Source organism: Ailuropoda melanoleuca, chromosome 8 (genome assembly GCF_002007445.2).
Source record: "Ailuropoda melanoleuca isolate Jingjing chromosome 8, ASM200744v2, whole genome shotgun sequence".
In the NCBI taxonomy this organism is placed as follows: Eukaryota; Metazoa; Chordata; class Mammalia; order Carnivora; family Ursidae; genus Ailuropoda; species Ailuropoda melanoleuca.
Genome location: NC_048225.1, coordinates 30,484,565 through 30,499,240, shown reverse-complemented (window position 1 = coordinate 30,499,240; position 14,676 = coordinate 30,484,565). Strand labels below are relative to the sequence as shown.

At 35.7% G+C, this 14,676-nt stretch overlaps 1 protein-coding gene across 4 annotated transcripts in view; it reads left to right on the top strand.

The window, feature by feature from the left end:
• Positions 1-14,676, top strand: part of ARHGAP42 (Rho GTPase activating protein 42) — a 270,455-nt gene that overhangs the window by 74,561 nt on the left and 181,218 nt on the right. For 3 of the 4 annotated variants that reach the window (XM_034666127.1, XM_034666126.1, XM_034666125.1), the window contains exon 3: positions 6,640-6,701. In XM_034666127.1, the coding sequence (XP_034522018.1) occupies positions 6,640-6,701 (62 nt within the window). Of the gene's footprint in view, positions 1-6,639; positions 6,702-14,676 lie in introns of those variants that run through there. The other variant, XM_034666128.1, reaches the window with a different exon arrangement.

Sequence of the window (14,676 nt, the reverse complement as noted above, 5' to 3'; positions counted from 1 at the left end):
TGTTTTGTTTCTTAAATTCTATGTATGAGTGAAATCATATGATATTTGTCTTTCTCTGACTTATTTTCCTTAGCATAATACCCTCTAGCTCCATCCACGCCATTGCAAATGGCAAGAATTCATTTTTTTGGAATGGCTGAAATTAACAAGTCAGGAAAGAAGAATTTAAATACAAGTTTATAAGGATTTTTTTTCAATATTAATCTTTTTGATTTATGTTTGGAAATTAAAAACAAAAAGAAAAACAAAACTAACCACCAGGAGGATGTTAAGGAGAACGTGGCTTAGTTACCTTAAAGATAACTAGAATTTCTGTGTTTTCCTGAGACCTTGAATTCTAAGGGGTCGTGAAGTGTTAGAAGAAAGATGATGTCTCTGAGTACGTGGGTACAGTGACCCATCAGCATTCAGCAGTAGGCCTGTGATTTTTTTTTTTTTCCAGTTGGTTTAGGAAGCAATTTATTGGCTTGGCAATTAGGCGTCCATGGAACTTGAAGCCACAAATAGAGTGGAACAATCTTATTTGATGTTGTGGCTCCTAAAAAATAACATGAGTGTGGTTGCGAATAATGTTCAGTATTACAGTAGACAGCCCATCAAGTGGGGCTGTTAATTGTTACACAGACACACAATATCTAGTTGATAATTGTGTGGAGAATTGGTGTAACTTTTTATATTTTGCTGTCTGTTTTGTAGACATAGTATTTCTTTTTCTGGCTTACCACAATGATTCTTCTTGCTTTGTTTATGGGTTAAATTGTTCCTGAACCAAAGCTTGCTCTTCAGTTACTATGCTATCTTTGATCTTCTGAATGTTCAAAGAATTAAAACTTCCTCAGTGGGAGTTCCAGGCATGAACTGCTGATGTGATACCCTGTTACATCATTGCATGCTTCATAGTGTACTGCTGAGTATCGCTTGGCTGTGTATATTGATTCCACTTTTATTTTTTTCAGTGCGGCCAGATCTAGAAGCATATGATGAATTCACTTGCACTGGCTCATATCCTCAGTGAAGTGTTGGTATTATTACTGCTTTTCTCCTACTCCCTGTGGGGAAAAAAGTCATTGCCAGAAGGATACTAAGAAAGACCATGATAACCTACATCATTCACCCCGATAAAATAGTAAAGTGACTGTTGGAACATTATCTGGACTTCTTAAATGATTGCATTGGTTCAATCTGGCTTTTATAAACTTTAAAAGGTTTTTATGTTTTCCTTGAAATTTAACCAAGTCTAAATCCTACTGCTAACTCAGTTCTCCCCTATTCATCACCATTTCTGAATGTCATAGGTGATTTCTTCACTTAATAAGTAAAAAATGTGTTGCTGACATAATTGTATATGTGACTGAATTTGTGATCTATACTTCTGTCTGGGTATGTATTTATGCCACATAGGTTTGAGGAAAAAGACTCCTGGGAGAAATATTTAACATATCATTATCTGATTATGATATAAATGTTGGTTGGATATGAGAGAGACATGCTTTCTCAATTCTCCTACTTGTGAAATCTTTAAAGCTCAAGCAGATCAATTATTGAAACATTTAATAGTATAACGCTTAGTACTCACTACTAATGGAGTCATGTCAACAATGAACAGGGAGTGATTTTCTTTATTCTTTCTCATTTTTACTTCTAAGCATGAAGCAGGTTTTCCATAGTCAAAAATAGTCAGGTGAACTCAAATCTGCTGAAAAGATTGAGTTAGGAAATAGATATTTTAGACAGTTCAGAAATGTTTTAGAATTTATGATATTAGTAAATACAGAAGCCATTATTCTACTTCCTCACCGTGTAGATATATTTCAACTCTTGTCTTTGCGAATGCATTTACTCTTGGAACCTGTCATAAATACACGTGAATAATAAATTTCTGTTTTTCTAAAAGTGTTTTTCCAATATCACATTGGAGAGATGAAAAGGGAACCTTTAGCAATATTCTTAACCTCAATAATTTGTTGGCAATTTAACATCTATATATGAAAGTATATTTTGATTGCTCTCCAGTAATCTCATGGTCCAGATGGTCAGGATGGAGAAAGATTATTACTGGTGATTACAGCCAGGAAAGTTTCATGAAGGTGGCAAGAGTATGGATAGCTAACATAATTTTCCAAAGCATCTGGCTTAGCCTTTTCAAAATATTTTATGAAGCCTAGAATATAAGTTTGTATGTTTCTCCATATATAGCAAATAGATTGTGGAAATCTATTAAGCTCATTCATTCATTTAATGATCATCTATTGAAAGCCCACTGTACGTAAAATATTGTTTTTGGGATATTGCTGTCACTTAATCAAGCTCCTGTCATACCAACTAGGTATGGGCAGAATCTGTAATTACAAGACCAGCTGTTAAATTTGATGTTAGTCTGGCCCCCCCAAAATCAGATAATGAAATGGTTATTTATGTAAATATTAACATGGATAAGCAAAGTATGGAACATCACATATCGTTGCTAATAAAAGAAAGTATTTGGGTATTAGAATTTGCATGTAATAAAAAATATTTTTAGATTTTACTTAAGTAAAGTCTTAGAAGAAATTTCTCAAGGAGTCAACATCACTGTGCAGGATGAGTCATTTTCTATGTTTTGTGCCCAAGGTCTGGTGGGGAATAGATTCTCTATGAGTTTTCATGGTCTCTATTTTCTCACCTTCAGTTTTCATGGTCTCTTTTCATGGCATTTGTTGGTCCTGGGCACCAGAAATTCTAGTACTGGCTTCTCATCTCTGAGGAGTTGCTGGGGTACACTAGGCAGCTTGGATCTATCTGACTTGTATCAGAGGCTCCTTCAGATTTTGAGCAGGCCAGGCTAGGTAGTCACTGGCTGTCTATCAGCCCTTTGCCCAAAAACCCAGCTTATACAATACTTTGAATTATTTTATACCTGCTTTATAGGATTGTTAATTCTTATTTCCTTTCTGTGTTATGTTGTGCTTTGAAAACTATCAATGCAATACTTTGACATTATAAATAAAAAGACTTAGGGGAAAGCATTAGATATGGGTTGAAAAAGTAGGTTGCTGTTACTAATTGATGAAATGATGTTCTTGGCTGTTCATTTCCATGTAGGACAAATGGCAAACATGAATATCTTCATTTGGACTAAGAAACGTACTTGTATGGAACTGAGAGTATACTATATAAAGAAAAAAGTTTCATTTCAATTGTCAGATTGGGGCAGACCCAGAAAACTGCTGGAGGGAGAGTAGTTTTTGTTGTGAGGAACCAGACATGCAATTGCTTTTGCATGTTCAAATTTTTCTTCTCAGACATTCTCATTATAATAAGCTATTACTGTACTGAGTCTATAAATAGTATTTATATGAGAAACAGACCAGAAAACCATTCAAGTTAAGCAGGAAACTGCATCATTAATTTTTAGACAAAGAGGTACAACAACATCAAAATGAGAATTTGAGTTTCTTTACTTAAAACCAAAATCTGACTTAAGGCATCTGCACAATTTACTCTTGAAGTAGTAGTTACTTGGGGAAGCCTGTGGACTTCCAAGTTGTTATAGGATGATGCTCCTCAGACTACTAGGACACTACTCCATGAGATAGTACGTGACCTCCTGGGTTGACCAAGTGGAAAGTTCTAGTCTATCCCTGACACTCTAAATCAAGCTACGTCTTCATTTATTCCAAAAATAACCTGTTGTCAAAAAAACAAAAACAAAACAAAAACAAAATAAAAACCTTTGTTATCAGGCTTCTATGTGCTAGATATTTACTTAACTCTTTGGGTAAATTAGTACGTGAGTTTAGCCTTCTAAAATTAAGTCTAGTAGGAAAATAAAGCATTTATAGCATGCTTTATTTTTCATTATTTAAAAAAGGTAAAGATTTTTAATAGGCTCAATAAAAACTGGCAACCTCTCATCTTACAAGTCCTTACCACTTAACTACTCACTTTGAACTTTTAGCCATTTCTTCTGTTTCTTTCAAGACCGTAATTATTTTGCTAACACTTGACTTCTTCTTCCCCAGTCTTAGATACCCTCTTTTCATTCTATACTGTTATGTTTATATCATGGTGATTTTGTATGTATTACAACTGAGTTATTTCATTTATTTTGATGATGTTACTTCCATAACTGTTTTCCCAAGAGTTAATAATTGCCTTTGAATTTTCTTTTAAAAGAGTATACATTTCCTTTCATTACATTCAGATACATCAGGATATTGACAGTTCTATTTTTATTCTCTGGAAACATTTCCTGGAGTCTGTAACCTATTGCTCCAGTCCAGATAAGATCCTCTCTGAAGCTTTTGCACAGCAGTTGACCTGGAATATCTCTCTGTTGACATAAGAATTTCATTTGCTTCTGTGCTATCTTGGATCTCCTACTTCTAGGTCCCATGTCCTCTTTTCTTAGTGTATTCCATTGTTTTGTTAGAGCGCTTTATCCAGTAGCTTTCCATAAAAGAAGCATATGAGGGTAGTTGGTTTTTTGTTTGTTTTGTTTTGTTTTTAATTTAAAAAATTGAGTTTGAAATCTGGGGTTAAAGTTCTTCTTATACAGACTTTAAACTTACTATCAACTTTCTTTCACCTCTTATTTTCTCACCTTCAGGAGTACCTGCTGCCTCCAATTCCTGTAGTCCAAACCAATTCACTCTTGATCTCTTTCGCTGTAGGCATGTCAACATAATGCCTTCCATTATCCAAAATTTTATTGACTTTTTTTCTTCAGGCTTACCAGTAGAGTTCTTTAGTGGCAATAGGTAGTTGCCAGGATGATGGAATGTTTTCTTTACCCAAAGTATAAAAATATAATATTCTATTATATAATCCAGTTAAGACTTTTTGTATATTTGTAAAATGTTTTTCTGTTCAACTTACTGTTGTCACAACTGTATTGTATTGTAGCTTTGATACTGTTATTTTTGTAGAAATTAAAATCTCATTTTTCTAAATTAAAAAACAAAAGTTATATTTCCTCTAAGGTCATTAATGTGGTTATGAGATTAATCTGAGTCTCCCAGGTAATCCTTTGATTTCTCTTTTGGCAATTGTGAATAAAATCCAATGTGAAGTAATCATAGGGATAGCATTTCAAACCAGGTTAGTTAATGTAAGCTTAGTTTTAAAAAGAGTGGAGGGAAAAACCCTAGATTGTAATTTTAAATTCTTGAATGGAAAACATTATTTTTCTTAAGGTTCTGTTATGAAACTCTTGATTTATTTTCCTCACTTATCTGCCTTTATTGTAGGCTTTATGCCAGACTTACTAGACTTCTTCTTACAGAATGTTTTTAATATTAATTAGTATGGGTAGGAAGGAAATGATAGGGAGTCTGAAGAATGAAGACATAGAAGGAAAGGTTCAAAGCTTACATAGAAATAATTTTTGCATTTACCTTATTTGTTTTGTTAGTTTTGTAATCAAAACATTCCAACTTTAGTTATATTAAGTGTGAGATAGAGAAAATGATGTGAATAAATTAGTGTTTTACAATTGCCATTTGGGACTATGCATTTTTAAGGAATACGCTATTGTAACTCCCAATTTATTTTTTGGTTTATTCTCCCAGTGTTTCTGAGTATTTGATACTTGACCCAAGCTAGAGCAATAGTTGTTCAGATAGTTCTCTAAAGCAGTGCTTCTCCGTAGGTAGGTGGGAGAAGCACTGCTTCAGAGAGCTGTCTGAACTTGTCATGAGCACCAGGGTTGTGTGTAAGTGTTAAATCAATAAATTGGGCACCTGAAACTAATATTACACTGTATGTTAACTGTAAATAAAAACTTAAAAAAAGAAAAAAGAAAAAAGTAAAGCAGTGCTTCTCAGCTTCCGTATGCAAATGGATCACCTGAGGATCTTAAAATGCAGATTCTGTGGTGAGGCCTGAATCCGCATTTTTTTTTAAAGATTTTATTTATTTATTTGACAGAGATAGAGACAGCCAGCGAGAGAGGGAACACAAGCAGGGGGAGTGGGAAAGGAAGAAGCAGGCTCATAGTGGAGGAGACTGACGTGGGGCTCGATCCCATAACGCTGGGATCACGCCCTGAGCGGAAGGCAGACGCTTAACCGCTGTGCCACCCAGGCGCCCCCTGAATCTGTATTTCTAACAAACTCCCCAAATGCTAATGCTGGTAGGCCTTCTGGCCACACTGATGACTCATGATCTAAACTACCTTGATATTGGAGTAATACAGAATCTCGTTTTAAGTATCTATAATTGTTGAGCGTCTAGACAGAAGTCAGTGGGAGATGTTGCGTTACAGGCTGCTACTAAGTACATCTAAATAGTACTGGATTTATTGCTTCTTAGAGATTTAATATAGTCATTATTTGTAGGATTCTGTTTAGAAGCAATTTCAGTAGTAAACTTTTATTTATTAATTTCAGTTTTATACATTACATACATAAACTGTATTTCCCTAGTGTCTTAGAAGAAAAAATATAGTTTGTGTGTGCTAAACTTTAATTTGCAGTGCACAAATATCTGTTATCTATAGCTATTAGTCATTGAGACTGTGTATACTCTTCTATGCTTCTAGAAGCGTAAAACCACAGAATATATACACATTTATTACCAGTTTCATTGTAATGTTTATTCCTGTGCAATTAGATATTAGCAATGAAAAGAGATTAATGCTTTTTTTTTTCTTCTAAATAGCTCAGTCACTAAAGGAATTTGCAAGATTACTCATTGCAGTAGAAGAAGAAAGGAGGAGACTGGTGAGTCTGTTCCCCATTTTTTAAGAATAAAGCTTTGTTTGGACATATTAAAAGAAAGACTGAACCTTCTGAATTAGACTTAGCTATACCAGACCTTATAATGTGATAGATGTACTAAATGTTACAGAAAAGATTTCTGAGTATGATTATCAATTATTGCTAATGAATTATATACCATTTCTGTTTATTTCATTTGTCCATCAGATATAAATTATATTCACTTTGCTTTCCAGTTAGTTCTTTCAAGAATTAAAAATATTGAATTGTCACTATAAACCCATTCTAATTGAGTAAACTTCAAAAAAACTTCAGTGTTACAATAAAGATACATTCTAAGTATTAAAGGCAATTCATAGAAGGAGCAAATAATTTTGCCAGGGTGTTAGCAGGAGACTAACTTTCTTTTCTTTTTCTTTTTCTTTTTCTTTTTCTTTTTCTTTTTCTTTTTCTTTTTCTTTTTCTTTTTCTTTTTCTTCTTTTTCTTTTTCTTCTTTTTCTTTTTCTTTTTTTCTTTCTTTCTTTCTTTCTTTCTTTCTTTCTTTCTTTCTTTCTTTCTTTCAAGGGTTGAGGAGACTTTCTTAAAAAGGTGACATTTCAGTTGTCTCTGAAAGGCTGGGAGGATTTTGCTTGGCTGGGAAGAGTGGGGAAAGCTTTGTACATTGATGGACTAATTTATGTGACAGCATCAGAGCATAGTTATTAGTAATACATTTATTCATTTACCAATATAATTTTCTACCCATTTTTTTCAAATATCTGTGAAGGCCTCTGTGACCCTGGCTTCCCATTTATATATGGGAAAAATAGTATCCACAGGATACTCGTAAAGCATTTGTAGGAGCACCTAGCACATAATAAATGTTGATGGTAGTAAAGATGTTATTTGTCACTTACGGTGAGGGTTTCGGACTTGTTTAAAACATCATCTTTATCACTGGCTTCACCATCCTTTTGGGGAATTATATAGACACATATGTATTCGATGTGGATTAAATGTAGTGTCATTCTGCTAACTGGATAAGGAGAGCAGTTTCAGGAGGATGGCCTTGACTCAGGAAATATTGCCTGAGCTAAGGGAGAATCACAGAACTATTATTTGGCACTCATATAAATGAACTTGAGTAGAGGCCACAAGGTGGGAAAAAATACATATTCTTAGAATAAGACAAATGGATGGTTCTTAGACAGTATTAGAAGATTGGTAGTTTTAGCCATATATGGGATTTAAGAGCTGGGCTACAAAGTTTTGGTGTGTATTATAGGAAGGCAAAATTGTTAGTTTTTGAAAAGAATGAGAGAATCAATACAGGATTTAGGAAAGATTAATTTGGTGGCCTTGTGAGAGATAGATAAGGTGGGGGTGTCAGGGGTGACTATATTTTCTTAGGAAACATTGGCATACCATGGTCTGGTCCCAGTGCCAGATAAATAGCCGTACAATGTAATCTGTGTTAGATACATATAAGCCATTATGGCAGACTGACCCTTTCTGGGGAGGTCAGAGAAAGATTTTTTGTGGAGGTAAGTTTGATTGGAGTCTTAAGATTAAATAGTACACTTTCAAATGCTTTATATGCATAATTCTTACTCCAGTTCTATGAACTATGCAATAAAAGTCCCAAGTTTGATGGGGAAATGTGAGTAGGAGGTGCCTTACGGCCCAGCGTTGAGTGAGGTTGTTATTCAGATCCTGTGCAAGTAGTTCAGGAGAATGATAAGCCAGCTAGCACGGGCTATAATTTTAGAAAATGTTTGAAAGAATATGGGAAAGTATGTTGTAGTTTGCAAGAGTAAAAAGAGCCAAAAAAATGTTCTTATAGCATTGAGGAAACCTGTAAACATCAGGGGAAAGGCTCTTCCTCTGAGCTGGGAGGAAAGAAAGAGCATCAGTTAAAATATAGAACTTTGCACAGTAAATTGTTTGGACAGGGGATAATAATGTCAGAAAGAAGTGGTCATCTGCTGTAAGAGGAATTTATAGAAATAGTTTAGAAAGCCAAGATCAGGTTATATAAGAGAAAAGGGACTACGGGTTGGTGATAATGAGCCATTGAAGGTAGACATCATAAATATGTCAAGGAAAGATTATTTGCCATGGTTTAATAGATTTTTCTAGCAAAACACAGAGCCATGGACTGAGCCTTAAGAAGAGCTAGGAGGTCATATTCAAGTGGTAGGCCCAGGGGATGTGCTCAATTATAGGCACATGGATTTGTGTAAGATGAAAATGGGTCTTGGTTGATTATAGTAATAGTTGAGGCATAAGGTGACTGATGGCTTTAGAAAGCAGGGAGGGCAAGCATTACTACTGCAGTATGTTGACAGTTCACTAGCAATAAAAGAAATTCTGAGACAAGGAAGTTGTGAGCAGGAGTAGGAGTTAAAACATGCTGAATTTAGCAGTGGAGTTGGTCCAGATAGTAATGAAATTAAGATGTGGCCAAGGAGGGAGACAGACCTTAGGAATCAAGACGGCTGAGCTCATAGATTTGGATGTCTTATGAGCAGAATCTTGAGGCCATCCAAAATGGTGACTGAATAGGGGACAAAAACCAATGAGAAGAAATGGCCATGGAATGTGGTAGAGTGTCTTCTAGGCAGTGAAAATGGAGATTGAAATGCTAGCTCTTTGTGTTTCAGAGATCTTCATTTCTGCCTTGTTTCTCAACATGTTTCTCATGTTGGGGCAAGGAGGAAATTCTGCATTCATGAGTGAAGTCATATTTCAGGTTTTGATTGCTTTACCTGTTGTTTTAGGGAAGGTCTGAAATAAAGAATGCAAAATAATGAAGAAAAATCTATAGATAAAAGCCTAATGGATTACAGTATGTCCACAAAGTTTATGTAAAAGTAGTTATTAAACCTACAATCTAAGTACTGGAGTAAGTAATAACTTCCAGTCACATGATGTTACTGCAGTCGAAGGTATGTATAGCTGGTAGCAGATTTTGTGCGAAGATGTGCTGAAGAATTTCTCTCTTAAAAATTTGTACTTCATTTAGGAAGTAGAATATTTTGAGTGTACTAAGAGTATAAAGGAGTTCTGAAATTGATAGTCATTTAATCATTTTTTTCAGTATAAGTCTTGATTTGTTATATATTAATTGAATTTGACCAAAATCTTAAGTATGCTAGAACAGCAACTGAACAAAAAAATCTCAAGAAGATGATAGAGGACACCTAGCAGTTTAAACAAATTCTCTTGTTTCCAGTGATTTACCATACTTAGTGAGATGAATACATCATCTAGGTAGACTAAAGGTTGTTTGCAGAAAAAAAGCCCAAAGAAATATTAATTTGTTTTTTGAAGAGATGGGACCTCTTTTTTGCTCCTTACTATCTTGAAGTATTGATTTTTTTTAAGTTCATCTTTATTCACAATGTTAGAATGTTTCCCCATAGAATGGAACACTTAAATAATTAGAGATGCTGTAGATTAGATGTCCTGTTATAAAGACTCTGAGTCTGTTCCCAGCACAAGGAGGGGCATCAAAGCCATATAAATTTTGTGGTAAGGTCTCTTCAGTTTCCACACCACTATAGGAACTGCTCTGTTTACTTCACATCACAGCTAACGTGGCTGTGCACACACTACCATTTTAGTCCAGGCTGTTCAAAATTAATTTGAATAAATACTAACCTACCAAGAGAACACCCTAGGGAAGCATGAAATGCTTATTTGAGGCCTTCTGAAAGAGATCTGGGTAACCTCTTCTTTGTTACTTGTATTGAAACACTGAATTTGACTCTTTAGGCCTTTGGACTTGGCATTCCCTCTTCCTGAATCCCTGGAAGCGTACTCTACCCATCATTCTTTCCTTCTCAATTCTTGCCCTCTTGTTCCCTGTTCTCTCTCCGCACTGGCTTTCTTTCTACTCCCCTTAATGTACAAGCTCCTTTAGGACTTAGACCTTTGCATTTGTCCTTTCCTCTGCCTCGAACAACTTTCCTCTGCCTTGTCCTGATCCATCTCCTCTCAAGACTGGTTCCATCTTATCATTCAGACTTGAGCCCATATACTCCCCTGGGGGTCTGCATTTTCCATACAGCTTAAATTAGTGCCCTTTAAATATCTGCTCTCATGCAGCTTGCATTCTACTGGGCAGACATTAAACAAATTATTTCTGGTGGTGGTGAGAGCTAAAAAGAAAAATAATGTAGCTGATAGGAGATCCTGCCACTTACTGAGATGAAGAAAAAGATGGGAAAAATGGTTAAATTTTGAATCTATTTAGATGCCTACTGGATATCTAAGTAGCCTTGTCTAGGGAGCATCTGGGCATATGAGTCTGGAGTTCAGGGGAACACATAAATTTTGAAGTTGTCAACATATAGAGGGAATTTGAAGCTATGAAATGTATGAGATCACCTGGTCTGTGAGTGTGTAGACAGAAGAGAAAAGGTGGGAGGATCGAGCCCTGAGGTACCTTGAGTCCAGACTTTGGTCAGATGAGGTAGAATCAACAAAGGAGGTTTAGATCAATAGAAGAACCAGAAGAAAGCTGTTTGGACAGCTTGCTCAAAGTCCCATTTATTCAACTGGCTATAACAGAGATGTGGGATGATAATAAATAGAAAGGTTATAGGGTGTGGACCCAGTGACACAGTGTTCTTCAGTATGGAGGGACAAATTATCTGATCTACATACCCTATGATGCTCCTCCTTCCCTTCCCCTGGGCCCCTTACTTTCTGGGTACTCTGAGTCTCTAACTTTGACAAATGTGGAATGTGTATATAGCAATATAGATTTTTTTCCTTAGCTGTATCTTTGTCACCAATTGAAGAAGCCTCAGCTTCAGAATATTTTAGCTGATGTTTATCTTGAAAAATTTATACAGATGAACTTATTTCTTCTAGTTTCCATTTTGATTAACATAAGGAATATTTATTTATTTTTTTTAACCATTATCACCCACACCATTCACATTTGACCTGTGTAAGTTACACATTTTGGTTTTGGTTTCCTGGGATTTATATTCTTTCTATTCACTGCTCAGATCAGTCTTTTTTATACTCGTGTAGTGGAAGTACTTTCCTGAAATGGGCTAGGTGTCTGGGTATTACTTTGGAACAACAACAATGAAAAAATCATGAGGCACTGGGAGCGGAAATTTACAACCTTAACAGTTGTTTCTTTTATAAGAGTGTTAAAACCTCTATTTTCCTTTCTTACATGTTTTTAAAGTATAACCAATCCAACATAAGGATTAATAGGGGATAAAATCAAAAGTGTTCTTTCTTTGTGTTCTAACAAAATTAGATCTTTATTAAAAAAGAATATATGTGTCAGAAATGTGAATTGCTTGGTTATTGATACAAGATTTTGAGCTGTCATGCGTCTCAAGATATTTAAAAAATATGTGCTGCCTGATACATTAGACACTTGTCATATGTGGCTATTGAGCACCGGAAGTGTGTTAGTTTTTATATGGTTTGTATTCTATTTCTATTGGGAGGTACTGCTATACATAATAGCTGACCTGGAGCATTTTCAAGTTACTCGGCTCTGCTACAGTTGCTCTATGTTTTTAACTAATCTGTTTTCAGCAACCTCTGAGGTGTATGCTATTAATACACCCATTTTATTTTATTTTATTTTATTTATTTATTTTTTAAAGATTTTATTTATTTATTTGACAGAGATAGAGACAGCCAGCGAGAGAGGGAACACAAGCAGGGGGAGTGGGAGAGGAAGAAGCAGGCTCATAGCGGAGGAGCCTGATGTGGGGCTCGATCCCATAACGCCGGGATCACGCCCTGAGCCTAAGGCAGACGCTTAACCGCTGTGCCACCCAGGCGCCCCAATACACCCATTTTAAAGAAGAGCAATCTCAAAGACACATAGCCAGTAAGTGGTACAGCGAGGATTTAAACCCAAGCTGTTGAGTTCCAGAGCCTTCACATAATCCATAATGTTACAAACTAAGACTCTGTTTTAATTAAAATTGCATAACAACAATAGCAAACATGTATTGTTAAAACAATATGTGAGATGTTCTGGTAAGTGTTTTAGGTATATTATTTTAATATCTTACAAAAATGAGGGAAGAACATGGGTATTATAAGTTTTGAAATTAGATTAATTTTAAAAATTTTTCATCATATTTAAACAGGCATATATTACAGCAAAAACTCAATCTATCAATCAGTGGACATTTCCCACATCAAATTTTGGCATGTGGGAGCCAAAAATATGCACTAAACCTATTTAAGTCCCGTCCCCCGACCCCTTACCTACTCCTCCGCCCCCATCACCATTTTTGAATCAAGGATTCGTAGAATTAGAGAATGTTTTAAATGTTGAAAATTTTATGTCTTTATTTTTCTTTATTAAAAATGATTTCCTTTGTTTAACCTTTTGCCATAAATGTTTGCATTGCTCATATGCCATTAGTAGGTGATGCTGATTAATCCTTGAGTTTCTGGGATTGGTACTGTTGTATACTAAGTCTAAGTATCTGTGAAGCAATCCAGTTTTTTTTTTTTTTTTTAATTGTCTCAGATAAATGAAGCATGGTAGGCAACATTCTACATGCATGAGTACTGATTATACTTCTGATATATTTTAGGTTAACTTTTATTTTTTTAAGATTTTATTTATTTATTTGTCAGAGAAAGAGAGAGCACAAGCACGGGGAGTGGCAGGCAGAGGGAGAAGTGCTTCCCGCTGAGCAAGGAGCCCCTTGCGGGACTTGATCCCAGGACCCTGGGATCATGACCTGAGCCTAAGGCAGCCACTTAACCAACTGAGCCACCCAGGGATCCCAATTTTAGGTTACCTTTTATTAGAAACAAACGTTAGGTATGCTGGCCTATACACCATCATTTTTATATAGCGATTTCACCTGAAATCTAAAAAAAAAATTAGCCATCTCAATGTTCTCCATGTTCAAATTTTCACATTTATTGAATTGCAGAGGTTTTCTGTGGTTTCCCATTATTTGGTGAAATACTAAAGTAGAATTGAGAGGTGGCCAATCACACACAATTCAGCATGACTGCAACACTAGTGGATTTAATTTTTTTATTGATAACTGTGCAAAGTACTTTAATGTACACTTTTATCTTTACCACAACCTGAAACTGAGCTGAGACTGTAAGTGAGTTACTCAAGATAGTACATACCACTAGTAAGTGACAGAGCCAAAGATGTAAGACTCTTTTCCAGGTCTTTGGACTTCCTGCACACTGGAAGTCATTCCTTCATATCCTGTGTCTTCCCTTTTCAGTTGAAGAGCAGAGGCCTGCGAGGGCAGAGGCCTGATCTCTTTTGTATTTTTTTCCATGCATATATTGGGTGTTCTGAAAACCATATTGGTTGGTCAAAGTTTAGTTGTGTTTAGTTATACAGAAAAAGCAAAGGTGGTTGTTGAGAGTTATCACAACTTCTTATTTACCATTTCTCAGATTGTTTGACTAAGTTCATTATGGACAAGTGTAAGAAAAATAACTTCCTTTGAGTAAAATTCATTAATTTAGTATGAAGGACTTGAATAAGGTAATTGCTAGGATTTCAGAAAATACTTCAGAGTGTTCATACTTGGGAATTATGTCTTTTGATTTTAAAATGAAAAAGACAGGACACTTAACTGGAAATGTTTGCTAAAATTCTAAAATTTTCTTTTAATAGGTATGATACAGTGGTCAGACAGTGAAGCCTACCCTGGCAGGCGGCTTTTTAGTTATTTTGTTGCTCATCGACATTTCTACCCCAAAGTATAAGAAAGGGGAATAAAAGAGATAAATTTGAGACTCAGTGGTCTTGTTTCTTATTAGCTCTTGAAAAAGAATACTTGGGGGCGCCTGGGTGGCACAGCGGTTAAGCGTCTGCCTTCGGCTCAGGGCGTGATCCCAGCGTTATGGGATCGAGCCCCACATCAGGCTCTTCTGCTATGAGCCTGCTTCTTCCTCTCCCATTCCCCCTGCTTGTGTTCCCTCTCTCACTGGCTGTCTCTATCTCTGTAGAATAAAAAA